General features: G+C 42.3%; 1 protein-coding gene across 2 annotated transcripts; it reads right to left on the bottom strand.

Moving 5' to 3' along the window:
- Positions 1-11,960: 11,960 nt before the first annotated feature.
- Positions 11,961-17,479, bottom strand: LOC139394297 (CKLF-like MARVEL transmembrane domain-containing protein 8). Of its 2 annotated transcripts, XM_071142328.1 has the most exons (4): positions 17,311-17,478; positions 14,614-14,787; positions 13,975-14,094; positions 11,961-13,706 (listed from the first exon to the last, which is right to left on the bottom strand). In XM_071142328.1, exons 1-4 carry the CDS (start codon positions 17,440-17,442, stop codon positions 13,620-13,622), a joined length of 513 nt encoding a protein of 170 aa, XP_070998429.1. In that variant the 5' UTR covers positions 17,443-17,478; the 3' UTR covers positions 11,961-13,619. The 2 variants fall into 2 exon arrangements, with proteins under 2 accessions (XP_070998429.1, XP_070998428.1); XM_071142327.1 differs by lacking the exons at positions 11,961-13,706; positions 13,975-14,094; positions 14,614-14,787 and adding an exon at positions 15,132-16,069 and having other exon boundaries at positions 17,311-17,479.
- Between the last annotated feature and the right edge of the window lie 2,720 nt (positions 17,480-20,199).

The raw sequence follows: 20,199 nt of genomic DNA, 5'->3' as shown, positions 1-20,199 counted from the left end.
AAACAGGCTCAACACTGCGGTGAGATCATGAACTTAGGTGATACTTTCTGGCTCTGGGTTGGACTTTCCTGTTGTTATGATGATTAAGTTCAGTGACAGACAGATATATCCCCATTCCGTTCTATTCATTAGGCAGGCAGGTTGTGGGAAACTGCTCTAATCGTCAGAATCAGTTTCTCTTGCCAGACAGGAGAGAGATATATCTCCACACACAGGTCTGTTTTAGAGCTATGAAACATTCACATTAAATGTTAGAGATATCAGAAAATTGCTGGCATCTGTCAGTTAACCATCATTCAACCAGTACTGTAACCAAGTCAATAGACTCTAGGGGTTATTTGTATATGTATTTATTTTGGATCCCCATGCTGCCAAGGCAGCAGCTACTCTTCCTGGGGTTTATTATGGATCCCCATGCTGCCAAGGCAGCAGCTACTCTTCCTGGGGTTTATTATGGATCCCCATGCTGCCAAGGCAGCAGCTACTCTTCCTGGGGTTTATTATGGATCCCCATGCTGCCAAGGCAGCAGCTACTCTTCCTGGGGTTTATTATGGATCCCCATGCTGCCAAGGCAGCAGCTACTCTTCCTGGGGTTTATTATGGATCCCCATGCTGCCAAGGCAGCAGCTACTCTTCCTGGGGTTTATTATGGATCCCCATGCTGCCAAGGCAGCAGCTACTCTTCCTGGGGTTTATTATGGATCCCCATGCTGCCAAGGCTGCAGCTACTCTTCCTGGGGTCCGTCAAAATTAGGGCAGTTGTACAATTTTAAAAACATTACAAAACATTCATTACAGAATTCACAACACACCAAGTGTGTACCCTCAGGCCCATACTCCACTACCACATATCTACAATGCAAAATCCATGTATGTGTGTGCATAGTGCGCATGTTATCATGTGTGTGTATGCATGTGTCTGTGCCTATGTTTGTGTTACTTCACAGTCCACGCTGTTCCATAAGGTTTATTTTTACCTGCTTTTAAAATCTGATTCTAGTGCTTGCATCAGTTACCTGATGTGGAATATAGTTCCATGTAGTCATGGCTCTATGTAGTACTGTGTGCCTCCCATAGTCTGTTCTGGACTTGGGGAGTGTCACGAGACCTATGGTGGCATGTCTTGTGGGGTATGCATGGGTGCCAGTATTTTAACAGACAGCTCGGTATCTTCAGCTTGTCAACACCTCTTACAGAAACAAGTAATGAGGAAGTCAATCTCTCTTCCACTTTGAGCCATGAGAGATTGACATGCATGTCATTAAAGTTAGCTCTCCGTGTGCTTTTAAGAGCCAGTCGGGCTGCCCTGTTCTGAGCCAACTGTAATTTTCCCAAATCCCTCTTTGTGGCACCTGACCACATGACTGAACAGTAGTCCAGGTGTGACAAAACCAGGGCCTGTAGGATCTTCCTTGTTGATAGTGTTGTTAAACCAGGGCCTGTAGGACCTGCCTTGTTGATACTGTTGTTAAGAAGGCAGAGCAGCATTTTATTATAGACAGACTTCTCCCCATCTTAGCTACCGTGGTATCAATAGGTTTTGACAATGACAGTTTACAATCCAGAGTTACTCCAAGCAGTTTAATCACCTCAACTTGCTCAATTTCCACATTATTCAATATGAGGTGTAGTTGAGATTCAGCGTTTAGTGAATGATTTGTACAAAATAAAGAACTTTTATTTTCGGAAATATTTAGGACTAACTTAGTCCCTGCTACCCATTCCGAAACTAACTGCAACTCTTTGTTAAGTGTTTCAGTCATTTCAGTTGCTGTAGTAGCTGACGTGTATAGTGTTGAGTCATCTGCAAACATAGACACACTGGCCTTACTCAAAGCCAGTGGCATGTCGTTAGTAAAGATTGAAAAAAGCAAGGGGCTAAACAGCTACCCTGGGAAATTCCTGCTTCTACCTAGTTCTATGTTTGAGAGGCTTCCAATAAAGAACACCCTCTGTGTTCTGTTAGACAGTAACTCTTTATCCACGTTATAGCAGGGGGTGTAAAGTCATAACAGCAGACTATGATCCATAACGTCAAAAACTGCACTGAAGTCTAACAAGACAGCCCCCACAATCATTTTATCATCAATTTCTCTGAGCCATTCATCAGTCATTTGTGTAAGTGCCATGCTTGTTGAGTGTCCTTCCCTATATGCGTGCAGAAAGTCTGTTGTCAATTTGTTTACTGTGAAATATCATTGTATTTAAAAAATACAAATATTTAACTAGACAAGTCAGTTAAGAACAAATTCATATTTACAATGACGGCCTACCAGGGAACAGTGGGTTAAATGTCTTATTCAGGGGCAGAATGACAGATTTTTACCGTGTCAGCTCGGGGATTCGATCCAGCAACCTTTCAGATACTGGCCCAACACTCTAACCACTAAGTTACCTACCGCACCGGCATCTGGTCAAGCACAATTCTTTCCAGAAGTTAACTAAGGGTTGGTAACAGACTGACTGGTCAGCTATATGAGCCAGTAAAGGGGGCTTTACTATTCTGGGGTAGTGGAAAGACTTTAGCTTGCCTACAGGCCTGAGGGCACACACTTTCTAGTAGGCTTAAATTGATGGAGTAGCAATATCGTCCACTATTATCCTCAGTAATTATCCATCCAGATTGTCAGACCCCGGTGGCTTGTCATTGTTGATAGACAACAATAAAAAAAATGTACCACACTGACTTTACAGAATTCAAAAGTGCAATTCCTGTCTTTGATAATTTGGTCAGATATACTTGGATGTGTAGTGTCAGCGTTTGTTGCTGGCATGTCATCCCTCAGTTTGTTTATCTGAAAAAGTAATTAAAGTAGTTTGCAATATCAGTGGGTTATCTGATAAATGAGCCATCTGATTTAATGAATGGAGCCGTGTTGGCTTTTTCCCCCAAAATGTCATTTAAGGTGCTCCAAATCTTTTCACTATCATTCTTTATATCCTTTATCTTTGTTTCATGGTATAGTTTCTTTTTCTTAAGCTTAGTCACAGGATTTCTTAATTTACAGTACGTTTGCCAATCAGTTGGGCTGACAGACTTACTTGCCATACCTTTTGCCTCATCCCTATCAACCATACAACTTTTCAATTCCTCATCAATCCAAGGGGATTTAACAGTTTTTACAGTCATTTTCTTAATGGGTGCGTGCTCAGTAGTAACTGGAATAAGCTATTTGATAAATGTGTCAAGTGCAGGATCTGGTTGCTCCTCATTACACACCACAGACCAGCAAATATTCTTTACATCATCAACATATGAATAACTACAAAACGTATTGTATGACCTCTTCTACACTATATTAGACCCAGCTTTTGGAACTTTGGTTTTCCTAGATATGGCTATTATATTGTGATCACTATATCACATGGATTTGGATACTGCTTTAAAGTTCATTTCTGCAGCATTAGTAAAGATGTGATCAATACATGTTGATGATTTCATTCATATGAATTACATACATCTTTATGTGACCTAACTACTTTACACTCAACAATTTAAAAAAAATGCAACATGTGAAATGTGGGTTTCATGTTTCATGAGCCGAAATAAAAGATCCCAGAAATGTTCCTTATTTCTCTAAAACGTTTGATCGTTAGATTGTTTGGCAGTGCGTCCAACCGGAATCACAACCACAGACTAATATGGACTAATATGCAGCATCTTTTGGGGCCTTTGTTGAACTTTGTGTCAGTGACAAAAGTACAGTTTTCTTTGGTCCGATCTAAATATTCCCCCTAAAAGCAATGCCAAGCATTTTCCTGCTGGGTAGCAGGCAGTTTAATTTGGGCACGCTTTTCATCCAAAATTCCCAATGCTGCCCCCTACCCTAGTGAAGTTAAGACATTTTGCCACAACTTTGGAAGTATGCTTGGGGTCATTGTCCATTTGGAAGACCCATTTGCGACCAAGCTTTAACTTCCTGACTGATGTCTTGAGATGTTGCTTCAATACATCCACATCATTTTCCTTCCTCATGATTACATTTATTTTGTGAAGTGCACCAGTCCCTCCTGCAGCAAAGCACCACCACAACATGATCCTGCCACCCCCGTGCTTCATGGTTGTTATGGTGTTCTTTGGCCTGCAAGCCTCCCCCTTTTTCCTCCAAACATAACGATGGTCATTATGGCCAAACAGTTCTATTTTTGTTTCATCAGACCAGAGGACATACAGTTGCAAACCGTAGTCTGGCTTTTTTATGGCGGTTTTGGAGCAGTGGCTTCTTCCTTGCTGAGCGGCCTTTCAGGTTATGTCGATATAGGACTCGTTTTACTGTGGATATAGATACTTTTGTACCGGTTTCCTCCAGCATCTTTACAAGATCCTTTGCTGTTGTTCTGGGATTGATTTGCACTTTTCGCATCAAAGTACGTTCATCTCTAGGAGACAGAACGAGTCTCCTTCCTGAACGGTATGACGGCTGCGTGGTCCCACAGTGTTTATATTTGCGCACTATTGTTTGTACAGATGAACATGGTACCTTCAGGTGTTTGGAAATTTCTCCCAATGATGAACCAGACTTGTGGAGGTCTAAAGAAAAAATCTGAGGTCTTGGCTGATTTCTTTAGATTTTCCCATGATGTCAAGCAAAGAGGCACTGAGTTGGAAAGCAGGCCTTGAAATACATCCACAGGTGTATTTGATTCAATTGATGCAATTGATTCAAATTATGTCAATTAGCCTATCAGAAGCTTCTAAAGCCATTACACAATTTTCTAGAATTTTCCAAGCTGTTTAAAGGCACAGTCAACTTAGTGTATGTAAACCTCTGACCCACTGGAATTGTGATGCAGTGAATTCTAAGTTAAATAATCTGTCTGTAAACAATTGATGGAAAAATGACTTGTGTCATCCACAAAGTACATGTCCTAACCGACTTGCCAAAACTATAGTTTGTTAATAAGACATTTGTGGAGTGGTTGAAAAACGAGTTTTAATGACTCCAAACTAAGTTTATGTAAACTTCCGACTTCAACTGTATATCTGCCATACCCATTCATAACATCAAACATTTTGTCTATGAAGTCTGCTCTCCTTCTAGCCTGGCATTGCATGACAAGCTGCATAGTGTTTAAGTTAAAGTTACAATCTGAGATTTGGGAAGCTGTTCAATGTTCAGCTGTATACCAAAACAAGTGGTGGGGAGAGACACCACTTTGTGGCGTATCACAGACTGCAGCTTTAACTGTGTTGTTGTTCTAGATTAGACAGTTTGATAGATGTGGTTTATACAGTATATGGATGGTTCAACAGTCAAAGCTGCTTAACTAGTTTTGGTGAGATAGAATGAAATTAGGAAAAAAAATATGTTGTCTTTGTTTTACGGAATAAGTTGAAACATCCTTAAAACATTGTCTTAGATCCAGTAAATCTGAGCCAATTTGAGGAACAGCCACCGATTTAAATGGGGCAAAAATGATATGGATTTTGCTATTTGCATTTAGTGTAATGTGGATGATACTGCAATGGGATGCCTGCAAATCTTAAAGAAATGATGTGTGATTTTTTAAATTATAGTTGTTAAACCATGAACAATGCTACATTATAGTTTATTATAGAGTCTAAAATGTTAGCTTGACTACTGCTTCACTACTGTATATTCAGACCAGAATCACTAATCTGAGTAAATGTATCCCCCTGTATTGGACCCTCAAGGCATCACAAAGCACAACCTGGGCAACATTTCAAATGATGTACAGTAGAATGAAAACATGTCAAAAACACTACACTATCTACACTGAACAAAAATATAACATTTAAAACACAACATGTAAAGTGTTGGGCCCATGTTTCATGAGCTGAAATAAAATATCCCAGAAATGTTCCAAACAAACAAAAAGCTTATTTCTCTAATTTGTTTTGTTTACATTGGTTAGTGAGCGTTTCTCCTTTGCCAAGACAGGTGTGGCATATCAAGAAGCTCATTAAACAGCATGATCATTATTAGGGATGCAACGGTACAGCTGGCCCACGGTTTGGTATGTCTCATGGTTTGTGGGCCAAGGTACGGTTTCGGTATGTTTATATTTAAGAAAAGTGTGCGCTTGTATGACTCTCATACAGGGGACGAGTTTGCAACACGTAGCTCTTTATCTCCCAATCCAGTACATAGTAAACCATCACAGCGAGGTAGATTTGAGTTGCTCGGGTGGTCCAATTATCAGTGGAGAGAGCTAGATAGGGTGTCTGTGTCAATTTGTTTTAAATTTCTCTCTGTGATGTTTCATAGAGTTTGGCAATTACTTTGCTGCTGAAATGTGTGAGCGAGGGGACATTGTAGCGCGGTAAAAATAAAAAAAAATCCCCAGGTGACGAAATCCTGAGTCGGTAACCACTGAATAGGGATGCAAATCTTTGGCTATGAATATTCCCACTGCTTTCGTTAATTCTTAATGTTTTTATGAATTTGTCGCAAATTGTTGTTGGAAGACAGCAGCGAGAGATTGTTGTTTTCGCTAACGAGTGGACTCTCCTTGCTCCAGCTCCACCTGCAAGGGATACGGCCAGGTGATGATGACGTAAATGACACATCTTGTTAGAAGTGTTTCCACTCGAGTAGCCGACAGTGGCAAAGCAATGCTTGCAGACTTTACTTTGTTTGTTTACGGTCCTCTTACCCTCATCATCGTATTGAATGCTGAATCCAAAATGTTCCCACACAGCGGATTTGAAAAGACGGCAGTGCCTCTTCAAATTTGCTTCTCTCTGTCTCACTAGCACTCGCCATTGTCACGGTGGAGCTGAGATAATATTTGTTTTTAGTTTCCCATCTCTTCATGGGGCCCCTTTAGGGAGGTTACCTACTGAGGTGTCATTGCAAATAGTCCATTGGTTGTTTAAGGGGGGGTTGCGGTCACTGCAGTTGCCACATTTTGAGACATGTGGAGTAAAGTTTGTCAGCCCTCAGGAGACCCTTAACATCCTGGAACCCCAAGCAGTTGCATGCCAAGCCTGTTCACAAACTGCGTGTCTGGTTCTGTGGATCTCAATGTACAACGTGCGTGTAATCTGCAGCGCAATAAGCAAGTTTTGGAAATTGTAGGAAAATGACAGGCATATCGTAATTCCGAGGTTCACGTGTGCGTATTGAACTGTAGGGGGCATTCCGAACGGTTCGACAACATACTGTGTACCGGTGCATCCCTAATCATTACACAGGTGCACCTTGCACTGGGGACAATAAAATGCCACTCTAAAATGTGCAGTTTTGTCACACAATACAATGCCACAGATGTCTCAAGTTTTGAGGGAGCATGCAATTGGCACGCTGACTGCAGGAATGTCCACCAGCGCTGTTGCCAGAGGTTAATGTTAATTTCTCTACCATAAGCCGCCTCCGAATTTGGCAGTACGTCCAACCAGCCCCATAAGCGCAGACCACATGTAACGATGCCAGCCCAGGACCTCCACCACCTGCGGGATTGTCTGAGCCCGGTAAGAGGGTCAGCTAATGTAACTGTGGGTTTGCACAACCAAAAACTTTCTGCACAAGCTGTCAGAAATCGTCTCAGTGAAGCTCATCTGTGTGCTCGTCGTTCTCACCCAGTGGTGGAAAAAGTACCCAATTGTCATACTTGAGTAATAATTAAAGTTAACTTAATAGAAAATGACTCAAGTAAAAGTGAAAGTCACCCAGTAAAATACTACTTGAGTAAAACTCTAAAATTATTTTTTATAACCTTTTTGATAGGGTATCAAAACGAAATGCTAATTGCTAAAATATACTTAAGTATCAAAAGTACAGGAATGTAGTGAAGTAAAAGTTGTCAAAAATATAAATAGTAAAGTACAGATACTCAAAAAAATGACATAAGTAGTACTTTAAAGTATTTTTACTAAAGTACTTTACACCACTGTCTTGACCAGACTGCAGATTGACATTGTAACTGACTTCGGTGGGCAAATGCTGACCTTCAATGGCCACTGGCACACTGGAGAAACAGATGAATCCCAGTTTCAATTATACCGGGCAAATGCTGACCTTCAATGACCACTGGCACACTGGAGAAAGAGATGAATCCCGATTTCAACTATACCGGGCAGATGGAGACCACGTGTATGGAGTCATGTGGATGAGCGGTTTGCTGATGTCAATGTTGTGAACATAGTGCCTGATGGTGGCGGTGGGGTTACGGTACAGGCAGGCATAAGCGGACAACGAATACAATTCCATTTTTATTGATGGCGATTTGAATGCACAGAGATACCGTGACGAGATCCTGAGGCCCATTGTCGTGCCCTTCATTCGCTGCCTTCACCTCATGTTACAGCATGATGATGCACTGCCACATGTGGAAAGGATCTGTACACAATTCCAAGAAGCTGAGAATATCCCAGTTCTTCCATGGCCTGCATACTCACCAGACATGTCAGCCATTGAGCAGATTTGGAATGCTCTGCACCGACATGTACGACAGTGTGTTCCAGTTCCTGCCAATAACCAGCAACTCCACAAAGTCATTTTTATTATTAGATTTTATTTTTATTTCACCTTTATTTAACTAGGTAGGCCAGATGAGAACAAGTTCTCATTTACAACTGCGACCTGGCCAAGATAAAGCATAGCAATGCAACACAGAGTTACACATGGAATAAACAAACATACAGTCAATAACACAATAGAAAAGTCTACAGTGTGTGCAAACGAGGTAAGATTAGGGACGTAAGGCAATAAATAGGCCGTAGTGGCGAAGTAATTACAATTTAGCAATTAAACACTGGAGTGATAGATGTGCAGAAGATGAATGTGCAAGTAGAGATACTAGGGTGCAAAGGAGCACAAATAAATAAATACAAATATGGGGGTGAGATAGTTGGATGGGCTTTTTACAGATGGGCTATGTACAGGTGCAATGATCGGCAAGCTGCTCTGACAGCTGATGGTTAAAGTTAGAGAGGGAGATATGAGTCTCCAGCTTCAGTGACTTTTGCAATTCGTTCCAGTCATTGGCAGCAGAGAACTGGAAGGAAAGGCAGCCAAAGGAGGAATTGGCTTTGGGGGTGACCAGTGAAATACACCTGCTGGAGTGTGTGCTAAGGGTGAGTGCTGCTATGGTGACCAGTGAGCTGAGATAAGGGGGGGCTTTACTTAGCAAAGACTTATAGATGACCTGGAGCCAGTGGGTTTGGAGACAAATATGAAGCGAGGGCAAGCCAACGAGATCATACAGGTCGCAGTGGTGGGTAGTACATGGGCTTTGGTGACAAAACGGATAGCACTGTGATAGACTGCATCCAATTTGCTGAGTAGTGGGTTGGAAGCTATTTTGTAAATGACATCGCCGAAGTCAAGGATCGGTAGGATGGTCAGTTTTACGAGGGTATGTTTGGCAGCATGAGTGAAGGATGCTTTGTTTGCGAAATAGGAAGCCGATTCTAGACTTAATTTTGGATTGGAGGTGCTTAATGTGTCTTAATGAGTCTGGAAGGAGAGTTTACAGTCTAACCAGACACCTAGGTATTTGTAGTTGGTGTAGTTGGTGTCGTCTGCATAGAGGTGGATCAGAGCGTCACCAGCAGCAAGAGTGACATCATTGATGTATAGAGACTGCCAGAGGTCCGGACAACAGGCCCTCCGATTTGACACACTGAACTCTGAGAAGTAGTTGGTGAACCAGGCAAAGCAGTCATTTGAGAAACTAAGGCTTTTGAGTCTGCCGATAAGAATGTGGTGATTGACAGAGTCGAAAACCTTGGCCAGGTCAATGATATCGTTTAGGACCTTGAGCGTGGCTGAGGTGCACCCATGACCAGCTCGGAAACCAGATTGCAAAGCGGAGAAGGTACGGTGGGATTCGAAATGGTCGGTGATCTGTTTGTTAACCTTAAAAGGCAGGGTAGGATAGATTTAAGTCTATAACAGTTTGGGTCAAGAGTGTCTCCCCGTTTTGAAGAGGGGGATGACCGCGGCAGCTGTCCAATCTTTGGGGATCTCAGACGATATGAAATAGAGGTTGAACAGGCTAGTGATAGGGGTTGCAACAATTGCGGCAGATCATTTTAGAAAGAGAGGGTACAGATTGTCTAGCCCAACTGATATGTATTGGTCCAGATTTTGCAGCACTTTTAGAACATCAGCTATCTGGATTTGGTTGATGGAGAAATGGGGAGGCTTAGGCAAGTTGCTGTGGGGGGTGCAAAGCTGTTGACCGGGGTAGCCAGGTGGAAAGCATAGCCGTAGAAAAATGCTTATTGAAATTCTCAATTATCGTGCATTTATTGGTGGTAGCAGTGTTTCCTAGCCTAGGTGCAGTGGGCAGCTGGGAGGAGGTTCTCTTATTCTCCATGAACTTTACAGTGTCACAGAACTTTTTGGAGTTTGCTACAGGATGCAAATTTCTGTTTGAAAAAGCTAGCCTTAGCTTTCCTAACTGCCTGTGTATATTGGTTCCTAACTTCCCTGAAAAGTTGCATATCCCGGGGGCTATTCGATGCTAATGCAGTACGTCACAGGATGTTTTTGTGCTGGTCAAGGGCAGTCAGGTCTGGAGTGAACCATGGGCTATATCTGTTCCTGGTTTAACATTTTTTGAATGAGGCATGCTTATTTAAGATGGTGAGGAAAGCCCTTTTAAAGAATAACCAGGCATCCTCTACTGACGGAATGAAGTCAATATCCTTCCAGGATACCCGGGCCAGGTCGATTAGAAAGGCATGCTTGCTGAAGTGTTTTAGGGAGCGTTTGACAGTGATGAGGGGTGGTTGTTTGACCGCAGACCTATTACGAACACAGGCAATGAGGCAGTGAAGAACGGAAACGGTTGAGGTGTATTTAGAGGGCAGGTTGGTCAGGATGACATCTGTCAGGGGGCCCGTGTTTATGGATTTGGGGTTGTACCTGATAGGTTCATTGATAATTTGTGTGAGATTGAGGGCATCAAGCTTAGATTGTAAAACGGCTGGGGTGTTAAGCATGTCCCAGTTTAGGTCACCTAACAGTACGAGTTCTGAAGATAGATGGGGGGCAATCAGTTCACATATGGTGTCCAGGGCACAGCTGGGGGCTGAAGGTGGTCTATAACAAGCGGCAACGGTGAGAGACTTGTTTCTGGAAAGGTGGATTTAAAAAAAATAGAAGCTCAAATTGTTTGGGCACAGACCTGGATAGTATAACAGAACTCTGTAGGCTATCTCTGCAGTAGATTGCAACTCCGCCCCCTTTGGTAGTTCTATCTTGTCGGAAAATGTTATAGTTTGGGATGGAAATTTCAGGATTTTTGGTGGCCTTCCTAAGCCAGGATTCAGACACGGCTAGGACATCCGGGTTGGCAGAGTGTGCTAAAACAGTGAATAAAACAAACTTAGGGAGGAGGCTTCGAATGTTAACATGCATGAAACCAAGGCTTTTACAGTTACAGAATTCAACAAATGAGAGCGCCTGGGGAATGGGAGTGGAGCTAGGTGCTGCAGGGCCTGGATTAACCTTTACATCACCAGAGGAACAGAGGAGGAGTAGGATAAGGGTACAGCTAAAGGCTATAAGAACTGGTCGTCTAGTGCGTTTGGAACAGAGAGAAAAAGGAGCAGATTTCTGGGCGTGGAAGAATAGATTTGTGTGTGTGTGTGTGTGTGTGTGTGTGTGTGTGCCTTCCTCTCTCACACACCATCTGTGTGGGTCTCTCTTACTTGTTCACTCTTTAACATTTTCCTCTCCTATTCCAGTCTATATGAGTTTCATTCTTCACTCTGTCCATTTTCCATTCACCTGAGGAACAGAGGAGGAGTAGGATAAGGGTACGGCTAAAGGCTATTAGAACTGGTCGTCTAGTGCTTTCGGAACAGAGAGTAAAAGGAGCAGGTTTCTGGGTGCAGAAGAATAGATTCAAGGAATAATGTACAGACAAGGGTATGGTAGGATGTGAATACAGTGGAGGTAAATCTAGGCACTGAGTGACGATGAGAGAGGTTTTGTCTCTAAAGACACCACTTAAACCAGGTGCGGTTACCGCATGTGTCGGAGGTGAAACAAAAGGCTAGCTAAGGCATATTGAGCAGGGCTGGAGGCTCTACAGTGAAATAAGACAATCACTAACCAAAACAGCAATGGACAATGTATATTGACATTAGGAAGAGGCATGCGTAGCTGAGTTATCATAGGGTCCAGTGAGTAGCTAGGCGAGCTGGAGACACGGCGATTCAGACAGCTAGCGGGCCGGGGCTAGCAAGCTAGCAGAAAGGCCTTAGGGGGACGTCGCGACGGAATAGTCTGTTGAAGCGCCCTTGGACGGTTACGTCGGCAGACCAGTCGGGATGGCAGGGCTCTGTGTAGGCAGTAAAATGGTCCAGGCCAATTGGCAAAATAGCTATTGTAGCCCAAGAAGTGGCTGATGGACCTCTTCAACAAGCCGGGAGATGGGCCTAGCACGAGGCTAGCTCCAGGCTAACTGTGCTTGCTTCGGGACAGAGACGTTAGCCAGGAGTAGCCACTCGGATAGCAGCTAGCTAGCTGTGATGATCCAAGTGAAAAGGTTCTGAGCTTGCGGTAGGAATCCAGAGATGTGGAGATGTGGTAGAGAAAAAAGCAGTCTGATATGCTCTGGGTTAAATCGCCCTGTGCAGACTGGTGGGAGTTGATCGGGCTGAGGTGAGCTGATGACTGCTAGCAGTGGCTAACTGACTATTAGCTAGTTAGCTGGCTAGCTTCTGTTGGGGGTTCCGGTTCTAAAGTATAGAAAATAGCAGATCCATACCACATTGGGTGAGGCGGGTTGCAGGAGTATGCTGAAATTGAGGTTAAAAATATTACAGATATATACGAAATATATACAAAGAAAAACATATATATACACGGGACACGACAAGACAAAGACGGCTGACTGCTACGCCATCTTGGATTTTTGTCCCACTCCATTGAAGTTCCACAGGCCACAATCAACAGCCTGATCAACTTTATGCAAAGGAGATGTGATGCGCTGCATGAGGCAAATGGTGGTCACACCAGATACTGACTGGTTTTCTAAGCCACGTCCCTACTTTTTTTTAAGGTATCTGTGACCAACAGATGCATATCTGTATTTCCAGTTATGTGAAATCCATAGATTAGGGCCTAATGAATTTATTTCAATTGACTGATTTCCTTATATGAACCGTAACTCAGTAAAATCTTTTAAATAGTTGCATGTTGCGTTTATATTTTTGTTCAGTGTAGCTGACTCCTATTAGTGAAATGTATTATTCGTATATGATACATTTTTTTGAATGATCAAAAAGAGAATTGACTGTAATGTTCTTCATCAGCCCTGTTTCTTAGCCTTGTATTGTAGCACCATCTAGTGTGGGACAACATTACTGTCCAATCCATTTTAATATTGGAGTTAAAGCTTTGATCTCCAGCTTCAGAAAAATGGAATAGCCACTTTGTTAGCTTCAGTCATTTTCATCCAAATGTATTTTTTTTTAAACTCATGAGTGCATAAGAAGTAAAAGCATCACTGAGGTTCAGGCTCTGTCATTCCAACAGATGAAACACACCATAACTCTAAAATAACAGAAATATAACAGAGAAAAGAGAAATGTCTTCCAAAGGGAAGGAGTGGTTATTACACTTAACCATGTGTACTTTTCAAGGTCCTTCATGCGTTCCATAACGGATATACTTTAGCTGTCCTTTGTGATTGGTTATTGTTCCTCATCCCTCGAGCGCCAGAATTTAAAACTTAAATATGTACTTCCTGCATAGCAGAGCGTGACCAGGAAGGCAAAGAACTGAAAAACAGACGGATGAAAACATTAAAATTCAGTACAATACTGAGTATGAGTTGAGTAGGCTTAAATGGACCAAATAGATAGCATTTTGGATGGTACACAGTGGAATCATACCTCTCTTATCTGACTTGTAAGCATATATTTGGCATTTTAATATTGTATAATTTAATATCGCTGTAATCATAAATACTCAGTCATATTTGTGGTATATTTTCACAGTTGGCGTGATTTAAATGTCTGTCTGGGAGTTCTAAGGTGGTTTTCTTACTGTGGATGCTACCCAGCAGTTGTAGTTATGGCGTCCCTTAACAGCATGGCTGATTGAGGCTGCGTCCACTGCTGCTGCCACCACATACATCACTGTAGCACTACTGTTGAAGAACAGACCCTGTAGAACACCACATACATCACTGTAGAACTACTGTTGAAGAACAGACCCTGTAGAACACCACATACATCACTGTAGCACTACTGTTGAAGAACAGACCCTGTAGAACACCACATACATCACTGTAACACTACTGTTGAAGAACAGACCCTGTAGAACACCACATACATCACTGTAGCACTACTGTTGAAGAACAGGCCCTGTAGAACACCACATACATCACTGTAGCACTACTGTTGAAGAACAGACCCTGTAGAATGACAACAACAGGATTCCTGGCTGTCTCAGATACTGTTGGGTAGTACACATTATAGAATGGTTTCATTTGATCACATTCATAAAGACTTGGTTCATCTATTTGCTCTCTCCCCCAAAACCATCAAGGCAGTTAACTCCATTGGTTTTCTGTTACATAAATAGTCCACAATTATTCAATTACTAGATTTATAATAAACAACCTCAATCACTCAAGTTTCAAATAATGTGCTGTTGTATTATGTGTCGTAGTATGTGTCGTACCACAGTTGTCCAGGGGACCTGAGGGATCCTGTTGTAAGCCATGGTCAGGTAGATGATGAGGAAGATGACCGTCAGGACCCAGTACAAGATGGCCACAAACATGACCCACCCAAAGGCAGACACACGGAAGTATTCCGTCCCTGCTATCAGCATCCATACCAGCAGACCAAACACCTGAGGGGACAGGGAAGCATATAGCCAGCATTCCAAATGGTATCCTTTTCCATTTATAGATCACTACTTTTTAACAGGGCCCATAGGGCTCCAGTAGAAAGTAGTGCACTATACAGGGAATAGGGTGCCACTTGGGATGCACACATAGTCGGATATGGCTGTACTCTGGTGGTGTCTAATTTATTGTGTATTTAAATGCATTTGCTCAAATCAAATCAAATTTGTATTTGCCACATGCGCCGAATACAACAGGTGTAGGTAGACCTTACACGGAAATGCTTACTTACAAGCCCTTAACCAACAACGCTTTAAGAAGTTAAGAAAAAAAGAAGTGTTAAGTAAAAATGAGAAAATAAAAGTTACAAATAATTAACCGGCAGCAGTAAAATAACAAGTGAGGCTATATACAGGGGGTACCGGTACAGTCAATGTGTGGGGGCACCGGTTAGTCGAGGTATTTGAGGCAGTATGTACATGTAGGTAGAGTTAAAGTGACTATGCATAGATTATAAACAGAGAGAAGCAGCAGTGTAAAAGAGGGGTCCGGGTAGCCCTTTGATTAGCTGTTCAGGAGTCTTCATGGCTTGGGGGGTAGAAGCTGTTAAGAAGCATTTTGGACCTCGACTTGGCACTCCGGTACCGCTTGCCGTGCAGTAGCAGAGAGAACAGTCTATGACTAGGGTAGCTGGAGTCTGACAATTTTTAGGGCCTTCCTCTGTCACCGCCTGATATAGAGGTCCTGGGTGGCAGGAAGCTTGGCCCCAGTGATGTACTGGGCTATACGCACTAACTTCTGTAGTGCCTTGCGGTCGGAGGCCGAGCAGGTTCCATACCAGGCAGTGATGCAACCAGTAAGGATGCTCTCGATGGTGCAGCTATAGAACCTTTTGACGATCTCAGGACCCATGCCAAATATTTTTAGTTTCCTGAGGGGGAATAGGCTTTGTCGTGCCCTCTTCACGACTGTCTTGGTGTGCTTGGACCATGTTATTTTGTTGGCGATGTGGACACCAAGGAACTTGAAGCTCTCAACCTTTTCCACTACAGCCCCATCGATGAGAATGGGGACGTGCTCGGTCCTCCTTTTCCTGTAGTCCACAATTATCTGCTTCGTCTTGATCACGTTGAGGGAGAGGTTGTTGTCCTGGCACCACATGACCAGGTCTCTGATCTTCTCCCTATAGGCTGTCTCATCGTTGTCGGTGATCAGGCCTACCACTGTTGTGTCATCAGCAAACTTAATGATGGTGTTGGAGTCATGCCTGGCCATGCAGGAAGTAGCCTATATTACAGGAAGAAGCATATATTACAGGAAGTAGCCTATATTACAGGAAGTAGGTTGACATTATGTTCATTTTCTCCAGTTACATTTCCTTGAACAATGTTAAATAATTAAACCTTCACTTCAGTGCAGTGTTCAGGACAGTGTCATGCCACCATCTGTGATAAACCATCATGCAGGTCATACAGTATTGATTCCCTCCATGAATTCTGATGGCAGTTATTGTGAGAAAGATGGTAAAAGCCATAGTGATTTCAATAAATTATTATATTGAACTTGGACACAAATATGTTTGTGCTGCAGTTAGGTCATCACTCTCTGCAACTGGATCCTGAACTCCCTGAGGGGTAGACCACAGGCTGTGAGGATTGGCAACAACACCTCCTCTACACTGACTCTTAACTCAGGGGCCCCCCAGGGGTGTCCTCAGTCCTCTGCTGTACTCCCTGTTCATCCACAACTGTGTGGCTTTGCACAACACCAACTCCCTCATGAACTTTGCTGACGACAGCACGGTTATAGGCCTGATAACCAACGACAACGAGTCAGCCTATAGGGAGGAGGTATGTGAACTGGCATTGTGGTGTCATGACAACAACCTATCCCTCAAAGTCAGCAAAGCAAAGGAGTTGATTGTTAAGTTCAGGAAGCAGAGGTGGGAACATGCCCCGATCCACATCAACCGGACTGCAGTAGAGAAAGTTATTTGTTTTAAGTTCTTCAGCGTCCACATCACTGAGGACATGTCATGGACCAACACCACCACAACTCTTGTCAAGACGCCACAACATCATGATGCCCCTGCACCATCAAGAATGTCCGGACAGGTTGCCTGCTTCTATTACCACAAGGCCCTCCAGCGGGTGGTGAAGACAGCCCAGTACATCATGGGACCGTGCTCCCACCCAAACTGTGCCTGAGGAAGTCACGCAGCATCATCCAGGACCCCACACACCCCAGCCACAGTTTATACACTGCCCCCCATTCCCACCTTCTCCAATACACGTGTAAATATTGGACTATACTGTAAATAGTGCTTTCTTGAATTATATTTATGCTACTATAAAATGTTTATTTTATTCTACTGAGCCATTTAATTTATGTTCGTATTCTTATATTTTATTATGTCATATTGTTGTTGCATCGTCGAGAAGGAACACGCAAATAAGCATTTATTTGGACGATGTATACTATGCGTATCCCGTAGCCTACATTTTGAACGTTGAAACTTGACTACTTACTATTTCTGCGAAAACGAGGAGCCCCGAAGCAGTGCGAAGAAACTGCCTGTCGTAAACCAGAGTGGAGGTGGAAAAGTTGTCCGTGCTGCTGCTTGTAGACGTTATCACAGTGCGCGTCGCTGCTCCTTCCATTTTCAATATCCATCTACCGCGTTTGGATCCTGCCCCCCTGAATTAAGAAAACAATCAAAGGAAGGTGGGAAAGATGGCAATGACGCGTCTTTCCTGAGTAGGCAACAAGACATCTGCGGAACTCTGTAAATTTGTGAAACAACTCGTTTTTGTTTATTTGATAATAATATCTAGGACCTGTCTGAATGTTATTCATAACATCGTCATAACAAAGCCTACTGTATGAATTTGGTCAGTTAGGCCTATACCATTCCCAAAATGTCACTGAGTTGCGAGTGGTTGCATAAAGAGGAACTTATTTTTGATGATAGGTAAATGGGCCTGCCAGAAAGTATTGCCTTTTCATGCTCGTATGGTTGGTAATGTTTTGCATAGGGTGCTTTTTTTCAGAGGACCCGAGCAGGAACAATCTACAGCCAAAGACTGAAGAGAGACCAAGCCAGTAGAATGCTGATTGTAGTTTTGAAACTGAGGTAAAAGTTCAGTAACTGCAGTCGGCTGTGTGATTTCGGATGCAATAATTGCTGCATACTGCTCTTATACTGCAGTTATACTGCACTCTGACTGCAAACTTTTTTCGTAAGGGCAATGAGAGCTGGTGGAGTCTCACTTCTAAAGGAGTGCATAATGCAGGTTAGCTGTGGATTATTAATTTACTAAACTGTAGTCGCACCTTTGCTCAAACAGATACTGTACAGTGTGCCTTTTGGTCAAACAGAACAGTGGGTGTTCAGTTATGGACTGTCTAGACCTGCTGGGGCATGTCCAATAAGGACCAGAGTCCTGGCCTAATGTACCTTCGCTAAATCAGACAGTTGTTGATGTAGTTTTCAATCATTGATTAGTTACTACTCTCTCCAGTTAGAAACTCGATATTCATCACCATGTCCTCAGTGTGACAGTAATAAATCTGTTCTATGGTAGTGTCTAATCTGAACCAGCAGATGGCAGCATATAGACAGACAAAGATCATGGGGAAAGGCAAAGGAAAATGTGAAAACAGCTCGAGGCTTAACTACAACTTGTGCATTAACAACCAACATAACAATACTCGAAATAGGCGATGTAATTACATCACAACAAAATATTATACACGTGTTAATACTGCTACAAATATTAGTATGGACACTTAAATTCAACCTGTAACAAACTGAAGGGGATTGCATGGCCAGGTTGAGAGAGGCATTGTGTGATAATATATATGATCATATTTAGGCAAGTCAGTTAAACACAGTTCTATTTACAATGACAGCCTAAACAGGACAAACCCATAAGACACTGGGCCAAGTGTGCACCATCCTTTGGGACTCCCAAACACAATTACTCTGATACAGCCCAGATTTGAACCAAGGTGTCTCTAGCGTCTTAGACCGCTGCGCCACTCGGGAACCCCAAATACTAGGGTCCTATCTAAGAAACCTCATCACGAATAAATAAATGTAAAACAGGACTTAATCAATTAATTCACAAGTGACCTTTGGTTGACTGCGGTACATCTCGTGACATTGTCATTTAGAATATTCAAAATTATGTTTATTTTTTTTGTCCGCTGTACACCCGCAAGGTTAAGGAAAAGGTCACTCGGACACTCCATAGTAACCTTCATCAAACTCACATCCACTTTGTTGTTTGCATTCTTTATTTCTGATTTAATATGAAAATTCGAATAATGCATTTTATTGTTGGCAAGCATTCCATCTATCTCTCCTCAGACACACAGCAACATGAGATTCCCCGGTTCATTTGAGGAGTATACATTTCCCTTTTAACATTTTAATGGTGTTTTCTAGACAATATGCAGAGTTCATTGCAGATAGATGTGCTGGTGCCACTCAGGCAGTTTAAGTTATTGATTGAGGACCTCTATGTGATTGCTTTTATTAAATATGTTTATTTTTGTTTATTGTGTGATGAATTATATTGTTTTATACACATAAATGTGTATGATGTTTTCATATCCTTTTTTTATTGTCTCTTGTAAAATAGATTTTTAATCTCAATGTGACTCCCTGTTTAAATAAATGTTAAATACAACTGAAAAATAATTAGCAGGATGTCACGTTCTGACCTTAGTTCCTTTGTTTTGTCTTTGTTTTAGTATGGTCAGGGCGTGAGTTGGGTGGGCAGTCTTTCTGTTTTTCTATGTTGGTTTTTGAGTTTGGCCTGGTGTGGTTCTCAATCAGAGGCAGGTGTCGTTAGTTGTCTCTGATTGAGAATCATACTTAGGTAGCCTTTTTCCACCTGGGTTTCGTGGGTGTTTTGTTTTCAGTCTTTGTGTGTCTACACCAGACAGAACTGTTCCGGTTGTTTCTTTGTTGTTTTGTTATTCAGTGTTCAGTTTTCATTAAATAAGATGAACACTTACCACGCTCCACTTTGGTCCTCCGGTCCTTCTTACTACTCCTCTTCAGAAGAGGAGGACGAGATTCGTTACACAGGAAGAGTAAAGTTATCAGTCAGTGTTGTCGTGAATAAAAAATAATGGACCATCAATTATTTGTCTGCAATCCAATGCTTCATCAAGGCATTTTACCCCCTTTCCCTTAAATTACAGATATTACCCCATTCCCTTAAATTACTTATACGTAAGTTAAAACAAGGAGTTACAATATCGCAAGTAATTCACCTTTTAAGAGGTATTATGATTTATAGATGTAGAGTAAAGAGATGCTTCAGGAAAACAGCCTTATAAACAAACTCATAGTATGGAGATTCATTCTGTGAATTCAACAGAGACACATTGATCTCAATGAGATT

The sequence above is a fragment of the Oncorhynchus clarkii genome, unplaced genomic scaffold, assembly GCF_045791955.1.
Source record: "Oncorhynchus clarkii lewisi isolate Uvic-CL-2024 unplaced genomic scaffold, UVic_Ocla_1.0 unplaced_contig_3050_pilon_pilon, whole genome shotgun sequence".
Lineage (NCBI taxonomy): Eukaryota > Metazoa > Chordata > Actinopteri > Salmoniformes > Salmonidae > Oncorhynchus > Oncorhynchus clarkii.
The sequence above is the reverse complement of the archived record's forward strand: the minus strand, read 5'-3'. Positions and strand labels throughout refer to the sequence as shown.

Excerpts from the sequence above, each read along its gene's own strand:
- LOC139394297 (XM_071142327.1), bottom strand. The coding sequence starts at position 17,442 with ATGGAAGGAGCAGCGACGCGCACTGTGATAACGTCTACAAGCAGCAGC. Across the intron at positions 16,070-17,310 it reads TCCTCGTTTTCGCAGAAATA|GCTACTTCCTGCATGGCCAG; the intron begins GTAAGTAGTCAA and ends CCTGTAATATAG.